Source organism: Amphiprion ocellaris, chromosome 6 (assembly GCF_022539595.1).
Source record: "Amphiprion ocellaris isolate individual 3 ecotype Okinawa chromosome 6, ASM2253959v1, whole genome shotgun sequence".
NCBI classification, from domain to species: domain Eukaryota; kingdom Metazoa; phylum Chordata; class Actinopteri; family Pomacentridae; genus Amphiprion; species Amphiprion ocellaris.
The window spans coordinates 3,742,597-3,761,680 of NC_072771.1; the positions used below are offsets into that span (position 1 = coordinate 3,742,597).

Consider the following 19,084-nt stretch of genomic DNA (forward strand, 5'->3'; position numbering starts at 1 on the left):
AGACCAGTCTAAAACCTTTATTCTAGACTGATTGAACCATTTCTTGGTTTTCACTCATCATTGGGGGAAAACTATGCTCTAGATGTGAGAAAAAACTGAGCAGAAGTCAGTTTGGAGGGGAGAAGGTGAGACCTTTAACTCCACAAACACCAAACCTACCATCAAGCATGGTGGCGGTAGTATCACGATGTGTAGCATAATACTGCCACTGCCATGCTTGAACCTGTGGACTGTGATTAAGGGACAAATCAGAGTCGACCTGAGCTGGATTTACAAAAACAAACATTTAGTTGATTTTTGCTGCTAAATGGTTTGTCTTCAGTCTCATAACACAATTAAAGCACTAAAATGTTGTGTGGTTTTTTGCATAATCAATGACTTATCTTCATAAAAACATCCTGACAGCCCTGATGGAGCTTAGGATTCATGTAGTATTGCCATAATTACTTAATAGTTAACGCAACTAACAGAAAAAAATCTAAAATAAACAGAGAGAAGGACACATTTTGTATTTTCTACCTCAATTTTCAGGGAACTGATTGATTTTCAGTCAATACTGGGGGAAAACTACGCTCTAGATGTGAGATTTTAGTGTATAGTCGCCGCTTGAACTCATTTCAACTAACAAAAGTTACAAAAACTGTTTGGACAATTGGTGAGGATGGTATTGGGATCTAGGTAGAAATGTGTGGAACATATATGTCAAAACTTGGAAACCCAGCTATCTGCACACACGGTGGAAAAAAATTAATTAAAAAAATCAAGATTCTCTGGTAGAAATCTTCCATTTAATCCCTCAGCTCCTCTGATTAGGGAAATCAGGTTTGTTGTTTGCCTGACATCTAACCCTCCTCTTGTCCTCATTTATGAGCACCAAAAAATATTGTTTCCTTGTCTGAAAAAAAATACAAAAAATCAGCAAAAAAATCCCCAAATTTCTGAAAATTTGCAAAATCTTCAGGAAGAAAATTCCAATAATTCCTTAAAATTTTCCCTTAAAAGTATTATTTTAAAAAAAAAATTCCCCAAATTTGGCAAGAAAAATCTTGTAAATATTTTCAAAAAGTGAGTAAAAATCTTCAAAAAAAATCCTAAAAATATCTAAAGTGATTCCATATATATCAGTAAAACTTCTAATATTTTTTTAAGAACATTCAGAAAAAAATCAACCAAAATCCAGTGATTTTCACTGGATTTTTGGTTGATTTTTTTCTGAATGTTCTTAAGAAACATTTTTTAAAAACATTTTTTCCACCAAAAAAATGTTCAAAGATTTCCCAAAGATGTTGAAAATGTGAACATCAGAAGTTTCACTGTGAAAATATATATTTTTTCCCACACTTTCAAACTTCAAACCGGGTCAATTTTGACCTGCAGGACGACACGAGGGTTAAACCAAAAATTATCTGTCTAGACGTAACGAGAAGTAAACGAGAGATTGCTTATGTGTTGTTTTTTAAATTCCAATCTCCACCATCTTCAAAAACGTCTTTCAATGTCTTATTTTGTTGGTTTTCCAGATCGTGACGGCGGCTCCTCAGAAGTTTAAGATCGATATTCTACCTGTGGATGACGGAACACCGCGAATCGTCACCAACCTCGGGCTGCAGTGGCTGGAATACATGGACAGCAAGGTACGAGTCTGCAGATATGCTTTGTTTTCCGATGGTTTGCACTGAAAATGAAGGAACTGGGTGACTTTTTGAGATGGTTTTGGAACTTATTGCGAGGAATTAGTCACCTAGAAGCTCGAAAAACTCTGTTTTTAAAGTTTTCTAAAGTGCGAATGTTCTCCAACTGATTAAATGTGACAGATAAATGCTGTGCTCCACGGGAAACTTTAATTTCTTTTGTTGAAAACGTCACTTTGTTCATTCGTCTGGAGTGTCGGTGTCGTGTTTTCGCTGCAGGTAATTAAGTCCTGGCTGTTTTATCACTGAGCCAAATTATGATAATGTATGTAATAACTTCATCAAGCGCCGGGGAGGAAACAAAAGCTGACTGTTACTAATAATTCATCACTTTTTAGAATCATGGAGCCTTTTATTTGGAGGGGGATGAGGGCAGGTGAATGACAGAAATAAAGCTAATTTGCAGTTTTAATGCTGATATTGGTCTTAAAAATGCAAGAAACTGAATTATAAAATACTTATCTGTGGTGTTTGGTGCGCTTATGTTCGTCAACCACAGTGTTGAAGCCCAATACGCATTTAAATCCCTTTAAATTTGTCTTTTTTTTAGCACCGAGGACACATTTATTCAAACAGAGAAATGTCAGCACATGCAGAAATCATCCTCTTCTACTCAAATCCTCACTTGGATCTTGAGAAATTATTTACAGGATCATAATCTGCATTAAATTAAACATAAAGGAAGCAAAACTAGGTGATTAATGTGACATTTAATTTGCTTTTCTTGATCAGCTGCAGCAGTTTTAGGGAGTTTTTACCCCATAGAAGCCAGATTTTGTTCATTGAGTGCAGAAAATCAAACTTTTTTTAGGAATAGAGAGTAAATCAATATTTTTAACTGTTATTTTACAGATTTTTATTAAATTACAGGCAATGTCTTATAAAATCATAGTAAAAATGTTAATTTACATGTTGACTTAAAAAAATATAAAAAAAACAGACTAAAACTGTATGTAAATATCAAAAATCTGTATTTTCTACAAATACTAAATGGTTCTTTTATAGCATTTCACAGAAAAATTGCACTTTTTCTTAACTGTATTTAAATCAGCTAAAACATTTTTTATGTAAATCAAGGATGAATTTACAGTTTTATTAAATTAGATAATATCTAATACAAATGACACGAAAAAGTCCATATGTTGACAAAAAAATCAAAACTGTAATTAATGTGAAAATCTGCATTTTTACATAAAATTTTATTTTTTTGAAAATTTACTGTATTTAAGTCACCAGAAAATGTAATTATTTTACAAATATTTTACATTATTTGAAAGAAATCTGTGCATATTTGACAAATTTTCCTTATTTTTTGTGAAATCACACACAAAAAACAATTTACATGTTAACTTTGACAACATTTGATGCTAAATTTACATGTTTTTTTCACTGTGTTTAATCAGATAAAATACATATTTTAAACAATAATATGTATATTAAGGATGAGGGAAAAGGGGATAAAATCACAGAAAAAAAGTTTGCATGTTGACTGTTATGTGACAACAAAATTGTCAAAACTGTGAATAATTAGAAAAATCTGCATTTTTACAAAGAAGTAATTTGTTGGAAAACTTACTGTATTTAATTCAGGAATCATTATTTGACAAATATTTGCCATTATTTGAAAGAAGATCTATGCATATTTAAGACTGAAAATGGAACAATAAATTCACATGTTAACTCTAAAAATAACTGACCACCACTGTAAATAATATCCACATTAAAAATCTGTATATTTTCAACTGTTAATTGATTTAAACTGGTGCAACGATTTTCCTTTTTCCATGTTGTTTCTCTGCAGAATATTTCTGCGTCTCCGGTGCTTCATAATTCCAGGTTGTGTTTCTGTTCCAGGCCACCAACCTGATCACGAAGAAGGAGCTGCTGACGATGGATCCGGACACCGACGACGCTCAGCTGGTTTATGAAATAACAACTGAACCCAAACACGGCTTCCTGGAGAGCAAAGTGAAACCTGGAAACCCCGTCAGCACCTTTACTCAAGGTAAACAACATCTGAACAGCATCTACCTCCATGTTTGATTTCACAGCTAGAACACTGAATTATACACGTGTCGATGTTCACACACAATACTGTCCATTTAAATAAATATATCAGCAGTAAAGTTGTTGATATCATAGAGCAAAACAGAGGCTGGCTACATGTGAAAATAAACAGCACAATTCATATTTGCACTTTTGCAACGTTTGACCATAAAATTACACAACCTGTGTTGTATTCACATCAGCTCAAAAAAACTCAAAAAAACTTGACAGATATTTGTTATTATTTGGAAGAAAAAGATAAATATTAAGAGCTGAAAGTTGGAAAATACATTTTTTAAATGTTATTCCAACAATTTTCCCTGTTTTGGTAAATTATAGATAATATTGCATAAAAATAAAAAACTTATTTAAATTGTTAAAAAATAAATGTAAAAAAAGTGTTTGTTTATTAATTTATCACAACTATTACAAATAATTTGTGATAAAACAAAACAAGAAAGACAGTTTCTAAACTTCATAGTAGTGCACTTTTTTTTAACATTTTTTTTTCTGTCAGATCTTTTTTTTAACATTTCTTTTATATATATATATATATATATATATATATATATATATATATATATATACATTTTTTGGCACTCTTGCTGCCAAATTTGTATTTTTATTTTAGTTTATTTTATTTTATTTATTTATTTATTTATTTATTTACAAATAACACAAATAATCTGTAATTTTAAAAAATCAGAAAGACAGTTTTTGAACTTCATAATAGTGCATTTTTTTTGCATATTTTTTTCTCTTTTTTATAGAGATGTATTTTCTGGTACTCCTGCCAAAATTTGTATTAAAATATATTTATTTTCTATTATTTTTAAACTTAAAAAATAACAATACAAATAATCTGTAATAAAAAATAAGAAATAAAGTTTTTAAACGTCATAGTGGGACACTTTTTTTTTTTGTTTGTGTGTTTATTTATTACATTTTTTTCTGGCTGCCAGATTTGTATTTTTATTTTATTTATTTTGTTTGTTGTTGGGTTTTTTGTTTTGTTTGTTTGTTTGTTTGTTTTCACAGTGTAGACTGTTCTGAAAAACATACTTGAGACTCTAAAATTGCCACAAAGGGCCTCACCAGGTTCATTTAAAGGATTTTGAAATGCCTGAACTTTATTTTTTCCCCACATATTTATAAAAGACACTTCTCTGTTTAAGCCTCTGTGTATTAGATAGATCACTCAGTTTGGAGACTTTCCTCACAAACAGAGCTGTGAATGACATAAAACCACAAATATAAAACAGTTTAACCCAGAGGATCGCCTGTTGACTTGATGTTGCATCGCTGCCCTCTTCTGTTCATCTTCTACACTCTGCTGATTCACGGAGGTTCAGGTGAGGCTCAAAGCTGAAGAAACAGCACAAATCATCACATTTGCATTTATAATTGGGATTCTGCTCGATCTTACAGGTGCAAAGATGCAAAAAAAAAAAAAACCTCACAAGCCTCGGCCTCGTGTTCGTTTATCTTTGTTTTCCAACGTTCTCGCAGCTAATTTGCAGTTTAAACGTTGTCATTATGAAGCTGCTGACGAGTCGCTGGAGGCTGCAGCGAGAATCAATGTCATCCTGTTTGCTAAAATGTTGATCCTGGAGGCTGAGATCCTGCTAACGGCCGCTTTGATGTTCCCAACGCTCAGTCTGGAGCCTGTAAACATCGTTTTCTTAACAAACATCCAGTAAAGAAGGAAATGAACAGATTTCTAGTACAAACTGTCACATTCTGGTCTAAAAATCTCCCCGCTGTGGTATGAAAGTGTGATATTTTAGCCTCGGTGGCCTCCTGAGCTCCGTTTTCTCTTCATCATGTTCACGCTGAGCCTCCTGAAGGTCGTCTGAACGCCTTTCCAGCAGCTCCTCTCTTTTTTGTTTGGCCCTGAGTCAAAGTGTTTTTCTCCTGGACGCCTTAAACGAGCAGAAAATGTGAGCCAACGACTTTCATCTTCATTTTCAGAGCCTTTTTATTTCTCCGAGTGCTGCGAAATGTCCTGAGGCTGCAAATTATAGAATCATTACCAGACAGGAGACACGATTCTCATGAAGGGTTTTTATTTTTAGGGTTCCATCTTTGCAGAGACGGTCGATGTTTATGTATCTGGAGGGTTTTTTAAATATTTTTTCTCCAAATTAATGAGATTTTTGACGGGTTAAAGTGTCTCGAAAACTCATCAAACTTTGTATGTCCTGTAGAAATGGTACAAAAGTAATATTTTTTGTTATTCTTTTTCATGGAAATGACTCAATAGTGCCCCCTACTAAACTTCATTAGGTTTCACCTGCATGCACTGTAAAAAAAAAAAGTTTGTTAAAAATGTCGAAAATCTGGCTCCTTTGCTGCCATATCATGTTCAAAAACTATAAAAAATTGTGAAAATAATAGCAAATATTTGTAAAATAATATTTTAAGCTGATTTACATCTTAAATAGTGTACACAATGTAAAAGAGCAAATTAGCATTTAAAAAAATACAGCTTTGTTGCATTTTTTTTTGTTTATTGTATTTTTTAGTCTATATGTGAATAATGCATATTAATACATAGAAATATGCATTAACATACGTAGAAATATGTACATTAACACATATTTCTATGGTTTTGCAAGATATTTTCTATAATTTAATAAAACAGAGGAAATCTGTGACCTGGCAGTTTAAAGAATTGTTCACCATTTTCAATCCTTAATATAAATATTTTCCAAATAATATTAATAATGATGATAATAATAATAATAATAATAATAATAATAATAATAATAATAATAATAATATAATAATAATAATAATATAGTTATAATTATTGTAATTATTATTAGCATTCACATTTTGTCAATCCTTAATATAAATATTTTCCCAATAATAATAATAATAATAATAATAATAACTTTATTATTATTATTATTATTATTATTGTTGTTGTTACTATCATTATTCATAATTTTCAAGCCTTAAAATAAATATTATCCCAATAGTGATAACAATTTTTAACTAAAATAATACAGCAAAACACACACATTGACAGTTAAACATTACAAAGGATGAAGTAATATTTGTTTTTATTAAAAAAAAACTATTATTTATGAGGCCACTGTCAACAGTTAACATGTGAATTTGTACTTTTTCTGTTATTTTACTATATATTATTTGTAAATTAATAAAACTGGAAAATATGTAAAATAACTGTTAAAAAATGCATTGTTCTTTTTCAAACAAACAAATATCTGTGAAATAAAATGATTTAGCTGTTTTTAATACTGTGAAATGCTGTAAAAGCACAATAATAATAATTGTTATTTTTATTATTATTAAATATTATTAAATAATACTTTTAGCATTTAAATGCAATAAAAGTTGCGCAATTTTACTGTCAAATGTTGTATAAGAACAAATCAACAAATTTTTACGAATTTAAAATACTAATATTTAATATGAACATTATTTACTGTTTTGGCCTGTTTTTTATTTTGTTTTCTATTCGTGTATTACTGATGTAAATTAAGACTTTTTTTACTGTGATTTTAGTCATGATTATTTGTAATTTAACAAACAGGGAAAATCTGTAATGTAACAGTATTTTTTTTTTTTTTTTTAAAGCTTAGAGTTAAAAATTTCACAAAAAACTTAATTATCCACAGTGTGTGACACTGAATATTCCTGTTTAACAACAACAAAAATCTTCTAACACATTAATGTTGAACCCATGCACTATACATTTATTACATAAAAGAATCACTCTTTGCTCTTCAATCAATGCTGTTTTTATTTAGTAATTATTTAATAACTGGTAGTGTCAACACAAAGAAGTTAAGTCAAAAAGTTAGAAAACACGTTTAATTAACTGACTGGAACTTGTCATTAGTTTTAAATCAATGAACACAGGAAATGATTATCAACAGACCTCATGTTTCCCTAAAAGATGGAAAATATGAATCAAACGAATCCAGTGTTTGCTCATCATAATGCTGATCTTGTTCCTCTCTAGCCGACATCAACCTGGGTCTGATCCGCTACGTTCTGCATCAGGAGAACGTTCAGGAAACGATGGACAACTTCAAGTTCCTGGTCAAAGACAGCAAACCCAACGTGGTCAGCGACAACGTCTTCCACGTCCAGTGGTCTCTGATCAGCTTCGAGCACAAAAGGTTCGAATCACCGGTCCCTATTTTTAATTAAACGATGTAGAAATCTGCTCTCACTTTGACAAGAAAGAGTCTTTTTAAAAAAGTTTCATTATCTTCACCCTGAACTGACTTCCAGGAGATTAGTAGACTCTGTAAACTGACCTGTAACTTGTTCCTCAGCTACAACGTCAGTGAGAAGGCCGGAACGGTGGCGGTGACGGTGAAGAGAACCGGTAACCTGAACCAGTACGCCATCGTTCTCTGTAGAACCGAACAAGGCAGCGCCACGTCCACCAGCAGCACCGGATCCAAACCGGGTCAGCAGGACTACGTGGAATACGCTGGACAGGTAACCCAGCTTTAGAACGCTGTTTATTCTCAGTTTTCTGCATTGTTTCCATTTATTTTACTTCAGCAACAATAAAATACTGTGATGAGTGGTCAAAATTTATCAAACATATGTACAGTTATGTCTTTTTCATTCAAAGCTGATTTTACTTTGTCACTGCTCTCAAATTCACTAATAATGTCAACAAAATATTCTATTTAAAATCCTAAAATACCTTCAGATTGATTTCTTATTTGTCGTACGGAGAGCAATTTTTTTTTACAGTTTTAGAAGATTTTCTATGCTTGAAGTCATCCTTTTTTTTAAGAAAACTTTAAATCTGGGTATCGTCAGAAAACAAAACTTTATTTCCATTCTTAGTTTTTGTTGGTTTTTTTAATAGAAAAAATTAAAACAACGTTTCACATATCAGAGCCAAAAAAAACTAAAATAATTGAAATCTTTCACAGTCTTTCTTTGGTTTACAAATCAGAAACACAGTAATAATGCGTTTTTTAAAAATATATATTACAGTAAACTAAAAGAAAAACAAATGATATATATGATAAAGTAATAATTACAAGAAAATCAGTTTTGACTTTTGTAAACTTTAATTTCTCATTTGGGGCAGAAAGACGGGAGCACAAATAATAATAATAATAATAATAATAATAATAATAATAATAATAATAATTATTATTATTATTATTATTATTATTATTATTATTATTATTATTATTATTATTAATAATAATAATAATAATAATAATAATAATAATAATAATAATAATAATAATAATAATAATAATTATTATTATTATTATTATTATTATTATTATTATTATTATTATTATTATTATATACAAATGCTAATGAATAAAATCATATTAATAATATTTAAAAATAGATTATAAAGTAATAATAATGAGTATTTTTATTATTTATTATTATAACTTTTATTATTATTATTTTAAAAATAATAGGCAAAACAAAGGCCAATTTTTAAATTTTTTTGCTTTGAAACAAACAACAGTAACAAGTTTTTTTTAAGTTCTAAATTACAAATAAATTACAAATTATTCAGGGATACCCAGATCAGCTTTTTGTTTTGCTCTGTACAGCATCAGTAGCTTTCCACTTTTAGATTAAACTGATTTTAAATTCTTCTATCGTGTTTCTGCATGTAAGAATCTCATAAATAACTTAAGTCTTTCCTATTTTTATTCAACTTGCAACTCTACATTCTGTGTTTTTGGTCACATTTTTGCAGCTAACGTTCTTTTGTATTTTGTTTTTTTTCTTTTCCTAAACTACAATCGAATCAAATTTATTTACGTAGCACATTTAGAAACAACCTGAGCTGTTTTGAGAGTTTTGTGCAAATGTCAAGCCACAATAAAACCTGTAAAATCGAATAATAAAACTAAATAAAACATTAAACAGTCAAAAGAGGATAACAACTGGTAAGATGAGTTTCTAAACTTGAGATAAAAAGAAATATTAGAAACCCTCAGAGCAGCCAAAAGCCATTAAAAACATGTATTTCTTAAAGTTTTTCTTGAAAATATCAAATAAAGAGGAACATTTGAGCATTTTACTTAAACTACTGGACCACACAGACTTTACAATGAACTCTTTTTTCCGTTGTAGGTTCAGTTCGATGAGCGCGAGGACACCAAGGTCTGCACCATCGTCATCAACGACGACCGGGTGTTTGAGGATGTCGAGAGCTTCCAGGTGGAGCTCAGCATGCCGGTGTACGCTCTGCTGGGAGGGAAGACCCGAGCCACCGTCAACATCAACGACACCGAGGACGAACCGACGCTGCAGTTTGACAAGAAGACGTACCACGTTAATGAAAGCACCGGCTTCATCCACGCTCCCATCGAGAGGAAAGGTATGGAAAGTTCACTGTTACTATCTTCATACATCTTCACTTCCTGTTTTAAGGCTGCGTTGACCCTCTATTTCCCAGTGTTGACCCTCTATTTCCCAACGTTGACCCTCTATTTATCCAGCGTTGACCCTCTATTTCCCAACGTTGACCCTCTATTTCCCAACGTTGACCCTCTATTTATCCAGCGTTGACCCTCTATTTATCCAGCGTTGACCCTCTATTTCCCAACGTTGACCCTCTATTTCCCAACGTTGACCCTCTATTTCCCAACGTTGACCCTCTATTTCCCAACGTTGACCCTCTATTTATCCAGCGTTGACCCTCTATTTCCCAACGTTGACCCTCTATTTCCCAACGTTGACCCTCTATTTCCCAACGTTGACCCTCTATTTATCCAGCGTTGACCTTCTATTTCCCAACGTTGACCCTCTATTTCCCAACGTTGACCCTCTATTTATCCAGCGTTGACCTTCTATTTCCCATCTTTTTTCCCCTCCAGGCGACTCCTCCAGCACTGTGTCAGCTCTCTGCTACACCGTGGCCAAGTCAGCTCAGGGCAGCAGCCTCCACGGCCTCGAGTCCGGCTCCGACTACAAGAGTCGAGGAATGACCACCGACAACCGGGTCGTTTTCGGGCCCGGCGTCAGCATGTCCACCTGCGACGTGAAGCTCATCGACGACAGCGAGTACGAGCTGTCCGAGGAGTTCGAGCTGGTGCTGTCGGACGCCTCCGATAACGCCCGGATGGGGGACGTCTCGGTGGCCAAGGTGGTCATCGACGGGCCCAACGACGCCTCCACGGTCTCCCTCGGCAACGCCACCTTTACCTTCAGCGAGGACGCAGGTAGGAACTGCTTTAATACATCCAACATTTTGTCCACATTTTCAACAGTTTTTCACCAAAGCCAAGAGAAGTTCGTGGAGGAAATGCACTCTTTCTTTGTCAGGTTAAGGTTAGGGTTTGAATATTTCCTTGTTTGTGTCCATCTACAGCTGATTTGTCCAGATCAAACCATCATATTTTGCAAAAACTCATAACTTTATATTCATGACAATAACAATAAAGGAACATCTTCGTGAACCTTTAAGATTTTTTGGCAATTGAGACCAAAAAAATACAGTTTATACCATAATCAGGCATGAGATTAAAGATAGTAGATGATGCTATAAGTGCTGTTTTTGATGTTTAAGCTGTTTATTTTTGGTATGGTATTTCGTCTTTGTATGTATTTGGACGCTAAACTGTAACAAATGTAGGCCAGATGTAGGGAAAACTGTGCTGCTTCCAATGTTCAAGCTTTTTTTATTTGATTTGTCTAATGTCCCTGTTTATATTTGGAAAGTAGGCTATGATTAACATGACTTACAAGGATTTTACATGTAGAAAAAAGAAATGAAAGTGATTATAATCGTAACAATATGACCTTCATGGCTGAAATCAAGACATTTATTTCACATTTCAGTCCAGATGTAGGGAAAATGTACTGTTAAAATTGTTTATATTTGGAAGCTAGACTATAATTAACATGACTTAAGTAGATTTTATATGTAGAAAAAGGAAATTAAAGACTGAAATCAAGTCATTTTGATGCATTAATATCATTTTAGTGCCAATTTAAGGGCTCTAGTCACTTTTTTACAAGTGGAAAACTGCATTATCTGAGTTGAACTGGTCCTTAAAAGTTACTTCAAGAAGTGAAAATGGTGTATTGGTTGTAATAAAGGGAACACAGCAGCAGAAATAATGCAGAAACATAAAGATAGTGGAGTAATCTAGTCCTGTTTCTGCTGTTTGTAGTTGGTATTTCTAACATTCTTTTTTCATTTTTTAGCTAGAGTGTAAGTAACAAGACATAAAATTGGGTTTTATATGGAATAAAACGATATTTAAATGGTTATAATCCCTCAAATTAGGGATTGATTGATGCATAAATACCATTTTAGTGCCATTTTAATGACTCCAATCACTTTTTGATGAGTGTAAAACTGCAATATATGAGTTAAACTAATCATTTAAAGCCATTTCAAGAGGTAAAAACAACTGCATTGGTTATAATGTAGGACACAGAACAGGTGAAACAATGCAGAAACGTAAGGATAGCACCATGGTACTGTTTCTGCTGTTTGTATCTGGTATTTTTAACATCCTTGTGTTTATATATAGAAGCTAGACTGTAATAAACATGACTTATGTTGATTTTATATGCACAAAAAAGGACATTAAAGTGGTTATAATCCCTTAAATTAGGTAATTTTGATGCATAAATAACATTAAGCAACATTATATAAATAGAACTGGTCCTTTAAAGCTATTTCAATAAGTAAAAACAGCTGAATGGGTTCTAATATTGAATATACAGTGGGCAAAATATTGTAGAAACTTAAGATTAGTACTGTTCCCTATGTTTAAGCTGTTTGTATTTGGTATTTCTAACATTCTTGTTTATATTTGGAAGCTAGACTGTAATTAACATGATATTTATTGATTTTATGTGCAGAAAAAAGGAAATTAAAGTGGTTATAATTCATAAAAAATAAGTAATTTTGATGCATTAACAACATTTTTGAATGAATTTAGGGGCTGTAGTGACTTTTGGACAAGACTGCATTATATGTGTTAAACTAATCCTTTAAAGCTATTTCAAGAGGTTAAAACAGCTGCATTGGTTATGAAGTTGGACACAGAGCTGGTAAAATAACGCAAAAACGTAAGAATAGTGCTATAGTACTGTTTCAGATGTTAGTATTTGGTATTTCTAATGTCTTTGTGTTTATATTTGGAAGCTGGACTGTAATTAACATGACTTATGTTGATTTTATATGCAGAAAAAAGGAATTTAAGTGGTTATAATGCTTCAAATTAGGTAATTTTGATGCATAAATAACATTTTAATGCCATTTTAATGGCTCCAATCACTTTTTCATGAGTGTATAACTGCACTATATGAGTTAAACTAATCATTTAAAGCCATTTCAAGAGATAAAAACAGCTGCATTGGTTATAATGTAGGACACAGAGCTGGTAAAATAAGGGAAAAACTTAAGGATAGTACTATAGTACTGTTTGAGATGTTTGTATTCGGTATTTCTAGCATCCTTGTGTCTGTAATTAACATCAATTAAGTGGGTTTTATATGCACAAAAAAGGAAATTAAAGTGGTTTAATCTCTAAAAATAGGTCATTTTGATGCATTAACAACATTTTTGAGTGAATTTAGGGACTCCAGTCACTTTTTGACAAGTGGAAAACTACCTTATATGAGTTAAACTAATTCATTAAAGCTGCTTCAAGAGGTAAAAACAGCTGCATTGGTTGTGATGAAGGACAGAACAGGAAAAAAATAATGCAGAAACTTACAGTACAAGGATAGAGCATCTAAAATGTACTCATATCTCCCTCCGTGTTTACACATCTTATTTCTCACAACATCATCATTAATCTCATGGTTTTTCAGTTACTGTCTGCATTGCAGTCTGTCATATTTTCCTTGTTAAATTTATTTTGGAACACCAAACAGTGAGTCGGATATTTTGTTCCAGACTCTGTATAATTAGCACTCTCTCCGCTGAGGTCCTTTCTGCCTCTTTTCCTCTCTCTTGTTTCTCTTCGTTGCCCTCTGACACAATCTCGGATAAAGGCGTCGGCCGTGCAGTGTTGAACCGTCAGCATCATTAGCTGCAGCGAAATTAGTTGCAAAATGCGGCTTCTCGCTCAATTTATTCCGCTGCTGTTAATTAGTTCGCAACCTGAAGGACTTTGGAAATTGCAGACCGAGGCAGAGTTTGCGACCGAAGCTGCTGAAGGTCATCTGATATCATACGATCCGTCCCATACAAGAAAAACGCCTCAAGGATACATGTGTAGTTTGGAAAAGCCCTCAGCAGTGGGTTTAGTTTGGATCTTTACTGTACTGAATATCATTTCCCTGCTACCTTCTCAGCATTTCCTGCATTTGTTTGTACTAAAGCTGTTCAGTAAAGACAAAAATGAGCTCAAAGAAACCACCATCAATCCTGTTTTTCATGTATTTAAAGCCTCATTTCATTTTAATCTCCACCATCCAGGTACCATTGAGATACCGGTGCTACGCCACGGCAGCGACCTTTCCTCCGTCACCTCTGTTTGGTGCGCAACAAGACCTTCAGACCCTCTGTCAGCCAGTCCAGGGGTCGACTACATCCCCAGCTCCAAGAAGGTGGAGTTCAAACCTGGAAAAACCGAAGAGGTACGGACGGAAACACTCAGTAGTGCACTTTTGGGTGCTTAAATTAGAGCCATATTGGAGTTAATTCTTCAGGATTAGCAGCTTTACATGGATAAATGTCAATTAGGTAGTTGGATGAGAAGGATACAACTGTGGTTTTAGCTTTTTCAGTCATTAGTGGAGCTCACTAAAGTAGAGCTGCTTCCTCTCCGACTACAAGGAAAGAGTTTTTATCACCCATAGTAATTCATTTTACAAATCTTCTTATTTTACAGACGTGCAGTTTGACCATCATGGACGACATCCAGAACCCGTCCATCGAAGGATCCGAGTCTTTCGTGGTGTTCCTCAGTTCTCCCCAAGGCGCTGTCCTGCAGGAACCCTACGAAGCCAATGTAGTCATCACCGACACCTTCCAGGACAGTACGTACCGAGAAACGCTAGACGTAGTTAGCATAAATTACAAGATGGATTCCCACTTTGAAAATCCATTTTCTACCAGTAAAACAGGATTAAAATGATAAATAATTTAATCCACGTTTTTCACTCAAGTGAAGCTCCGTCGTGTCCACGTGTAGAATGTGACGTCCTACTTTAGCTAACATTAGCTAGCTAATGGTAGCCATGACAATCGCTGCTTCAGTGGAAAGTAAGGAACTTACAAGCTATGCGGAAATTTATTTTACGGAATCAAAAACCATGGAAAGATCATAAGCATCACAAGCAGCAAGCATTGTTTCATGCAAAGAGATAGCTGTTCGCCATAGAAAAGCACCAAAAGGCATGTTCTGAAGTGATTAAAATCAAAATTACACTGAACTACACTTAAGATTTAGCTTTCTCACAGCCATCTTCATGTCTCTCAGTTCCCAGCATGCAGTTTGAGAAGAGTTCCTACATTGTGAAGGAGAAAGACAACGTCCTCCACATCCCCATCGTCCGGACCGGTGATCTGTCCTTCAAGTCGTCGGTTCGCTGTTTCACCAGAACCATGTCGGCGATGGTGATGGATGACTTCGAGGAGAGAAGGAACGCAGACGAGTCTCGCATCACTTTCCTCAAAGGAGAGAAGGTAGCATGATCATCCACAGTGTGCTGAAGGGTCATAGTGTTTGTTCCCACATCAACACGTTTCTTTGCTTGTTTCTCAGGTGAAGAACTGCACAGTTCACGTCCACGATGACTCCGTGTTCGAGCCTGAAGAGGAGTTCCAGGTGCATCTTGGGACGCCGCTGGGTGACCACTGGAGCGGCGCCATGGTGGGCGTCAACGACATCGTCACCATCACCATCACCAATGATGAAGACGGTAGGTAGACGCTCAGATATACTGATCTACTAATAGAGCTTTTAATTTGGTTAGCAAGAAAGCTGTGGATAACTTTCATTTACCTTCTTCATTTACCTGGAGAAAGGCTTACATTATGGTTTTGGTGCTGTATTTTGGAGTGCCTTTATCAAGGATTGGCCTGTACAAGTTTAATGTAGTCTCACACGTTATGTTCTTGCAAACAGAACATCATGTATGAGCCGATATCTCTCAAATGTGCAAAACACTTGCAGTGGTCATATTGGGTTTTTTTAGTCATGGTAGTCATTATTTTTTTGGTAAAATGGTTGTACACATACGAGGCGCAATCAAAAAAACCTTTGCTGTCATCCCCATTGAAGGAATCTCCTTGCGCAGTGATACTCTGCTCCCAGTGCTCCTGCAACACTTGTAGCACTCCCCACATGTCAAATACTGTCTGTAATAAGCGCTAAATCTCGTAAACTGTGTAAAAACAGCAACCTCTTCAGCCTGAATTTTATTTTGAGAAAGAAGAACAGTTGCAGAGCCAAAATGGCAAATCGGGACGAGTGGAGACTGACGATTGTGTTGTTGAAGCCAAAAAGACTCTTGCATAACGACCATGTTGTGAGCAGGTTTTCATGATTGATTTGTACCAAATGTTCTGCCTTAGATGGTAGAAGTGGGCTTTGACAGTCTAACCATGGCAGATGTATTCATGGTGCACAACTACATAAATGTTGAATAAAACAACAAGCATGCTCCTTGTGCCTTGAACTGATGCACCATTTTGCATCTCGGAAATTGCAGCTTTTCCAAGGTGAAAACTGTTGTTTCTTCTGTTGACGATAGCCACCGACCACCTCTGGTCACCACTATGATCCTCCACATGTAGACTAGATAGTTTCTGCTGCTGCTAACTGACATAAAATGTCATGTTTATGTTTCTGTGAAAGTTTGAGATCCATGGTGAAATCGCAAATATGCACCAAGTTGTCACCACTAAAAACACATCAGAGAGAATCATGAATGTTACAACTCTTCTCATACACATTTATTTTTCTTTGTCATATGTTTACCTTGCAATTCTTTATTGTCTATTAGCAGTGTATACAAAGATGTTTAACCCTCGTGTCGTCCTGTGGGTCAAAACTGACCCGTTTTCAAGTTTGAAAATGTGGGAAAAAAATTTTTTTCACAGTGAAACTTCTGATGTCCACATTTTCAACACTTTTGGGAATTTTTTGAAAATTTTTTGGTGGAAAAAAAATGTTAAAAAAAGTTTCTTTAAGAACATTCACAAAAAAAAAAATCAACCAAAATCCAGCAATATTCACTGGATTTTGGTTGATTTTTATGTGAATGTTCTTAAAGAAAATATCAGAAGTTTTACTGATATATATGTAATCACTAGATATTTTTAGGATTTTTGGGGAGATTTTTACTCATTTGTTGAAAATATTTACAAGAATTTTCTTTCCAAATTTGGAGGATTTTTTTTTTTTTTTTTTTTAAATAAAACTTTTAAGGGAAACTTTTAAAGAATTATTGGAATTTTCTTCCTGAAGGTTTTGCAAATTTTCAGAAATTTGGGGAATTTTTTGCAGAATTTTTGGATTTTTTTTCAGACAGGAAACAATATTTTTTGGTGCCCATAAATGAGGACAACACGAGGGTTAATATGAAAAAATCAAAGGTTTATTTGCTAGCTTGGTACTGCCCGTTTGTTCTAGTTGGTACAACAAGCTACAACAGCTAGCCTCACGGAAAGTCTACACTTTAGTAATATATACTGGATAGATTAGACATCAGAAACAACTATTAACTCAGTCTCACAAAAGAAACAAATATTACAAACTTCATAAAGGTAGGGTTTATCACAGGACTCTTGTTTTAGTTGTGTCTAGATGTATAGGTATGACTTAAAACATGTTTTATATCTACTTCCAGCTCCCACCATTGAGTTCGAGCAGGCGTCCTACCAGGTCCGGGAGCCTCCAGGTCCAGATGGCATCGAGGTTCTCAACATCAAGGTGATCCGTCACGGCGATCTGGACCGAACATCCAAGATCCGCTGCAGCACCCGGGACGGTTCGGCCCAGTCCGGAGTCGACTACAATCCCAAAAGCCGAGTGCTGAAATTCACCCCTGGTCAGTGCCAAAACCCCCTCACGTGACAAATCCCCCAAAAAATTCCCCCAAAAATGGAAAATTTCCTCTAACTTAGTGTAGAAATGCTTTCAGTGGGAGTGAAAATCTTAATTTTTTTTTATTAATTTCCCAGGAATGGACCATATCCTATTCAAAGTGGAGATTCTGTCCAATGAGGACCGGGAGTGGCACGAGTCCTTCTCATTGGTTCTCGGCCCTGATGACCCGGTGGAGGCGGTGCTTGGGGAGATCACCATGGCGACAGTGACCATCCTGGACCAGGAGGCTTCCGGCAGTCTCATCCTTCCTGCTCCACCAATTGTAAGAAAACTTCAACTAAAACAGCAGAAAACCAGAACAAACTTGTACCAGATGCATTTTGGAGGATTTTAGTTGCTTCTTTTCTGCAGCAACTTTTTTTTTTTTTTTTTTTAGAAAACCTGTCAGTAAAACATCTCCACTCCTGGCACAAACACATCTGTCCTCCTATGTATATTCAGGAACTCTGCAGTAAATGTGGGCAGAGTTTTATTACTTCAGGCTTTTACATTTAATATGCACTCACGATGGATTACAATGAATATATCAGTTCAGCTATGTTCTTATGCCATTAGAATATTATATGGTGGTTGATTTTTGCCCAAAGTGCTTGAAGCAATTTCATCTCAGTGATGCAGACTGTCTTAAAAAAGACGAAATCCTGTAAAATCCCTTGCATCATCCCCCATCCTCCTCAGGTGGTTTCACTCGCCGACTACGATCACGTCCAGGAGGTCACCAAAGAAGGCAGTAAGAAGACTCCCTCTCCAGGTTATCCTCTGGTTTGCGTCACCCCGTGTGATCCCCACTACCCTAAATATTCGGTGATGAAGGAGCGCTGCGAGGAGGCGGGAATCAACCAGACCCAGGTTCACTTCTCCTGGGAGGTGGCGGCGCCAACGGACACCAGCGGGGCCCGGTCCCCCTTCGAGACGGTCACGGATACGACGCCGTACACCAGCGTCAATCATATGGTGAGTTTATGTTAGAAGGGAAATAAAGGAATAACCAGCAAACTCTTGAGAATGGTTGTCTCTACTAAAAAGCAAACTAACTTGCTGGTGACACCTGAAAGTATCACAGAATCCTCAGAAAAAGTTAAATATCCGACAATTTTTCCATTTTTATAATTTCTGGCTCATAAGTTGTGTAATTTTGGCAACCACGATCAGGTTTTGGGGCTAAAAGCCTTAAAATTGCCATGTTAATGCTGAAGAACACTAACAGAAAGCATAGACTTGTATAGAGTCAACACAACAATACAGAATGGTATCATCCTCATATTGACAAACATTACAGTCAGT

The 19,084-nt window shown here is 35.0% G+C and overlaps 1 protein-coding gene across 1 annotated transcript in view; it reads left to right on the forward strand.

The window, feature by feature from the left end:
* The window catches only part of fras1 (Fraser extracellular matrix complex subunit 1), a 263,784-nt gene that overhangs the window by 230,510 nt on the left and 14,190 nt on the right, over window positions 1-19,084 (forward strand). Inside the window, exons 48-60 of the mRNA XM_055011340.1 lie at window positions 1,521-1,634; window positions 3,546-3,696; window positions 7,732-7,891; window positions 8,051-8,219; window positions 9,849-10,095; window positions 10,595-10,939; window positions 14,161-14,321; window positions 14,576-14,723; window positions 15,167-15,372; window positions 15,452-15,608; window positions 17,541-17,741; window positions 17,875-18,062; window positions 18,479-18,754. Of these exons, the coding sequence (XP_054867315.1) occupies window positions 1,521-1,634; window positions 3,546-3,696; window positions 7,732-7,891; window positions 8,051-8,219; window positions 9,849-10,095; window positions 10,595-10,939; window positions 14,161-14,321; window positions 14,576-14,723; window positions 15,167-15,372; window positions 15,452-15,608; window positions 17,541-17,741; window positions 17,875-18,062; window positions 18,479-18,754 (2,523 nt within the window). The remainder of the gene's footprint in view (window positions 1-1,520; window positions 1,635-3,545; window positions 3,697-7,731; window positions 7,892-8,050; window positions 8,220-9,848; window positions 10,096-10,594; window positions 10,940-14,160; window positions 14,322-14,575; window positions 14,724-15,166; window positions 15,373-15,451; window positions 15,609-17,540; window positions 17,742-17,874; window positions 18,063-18,478; window positions 18,755-19,084) is intronic.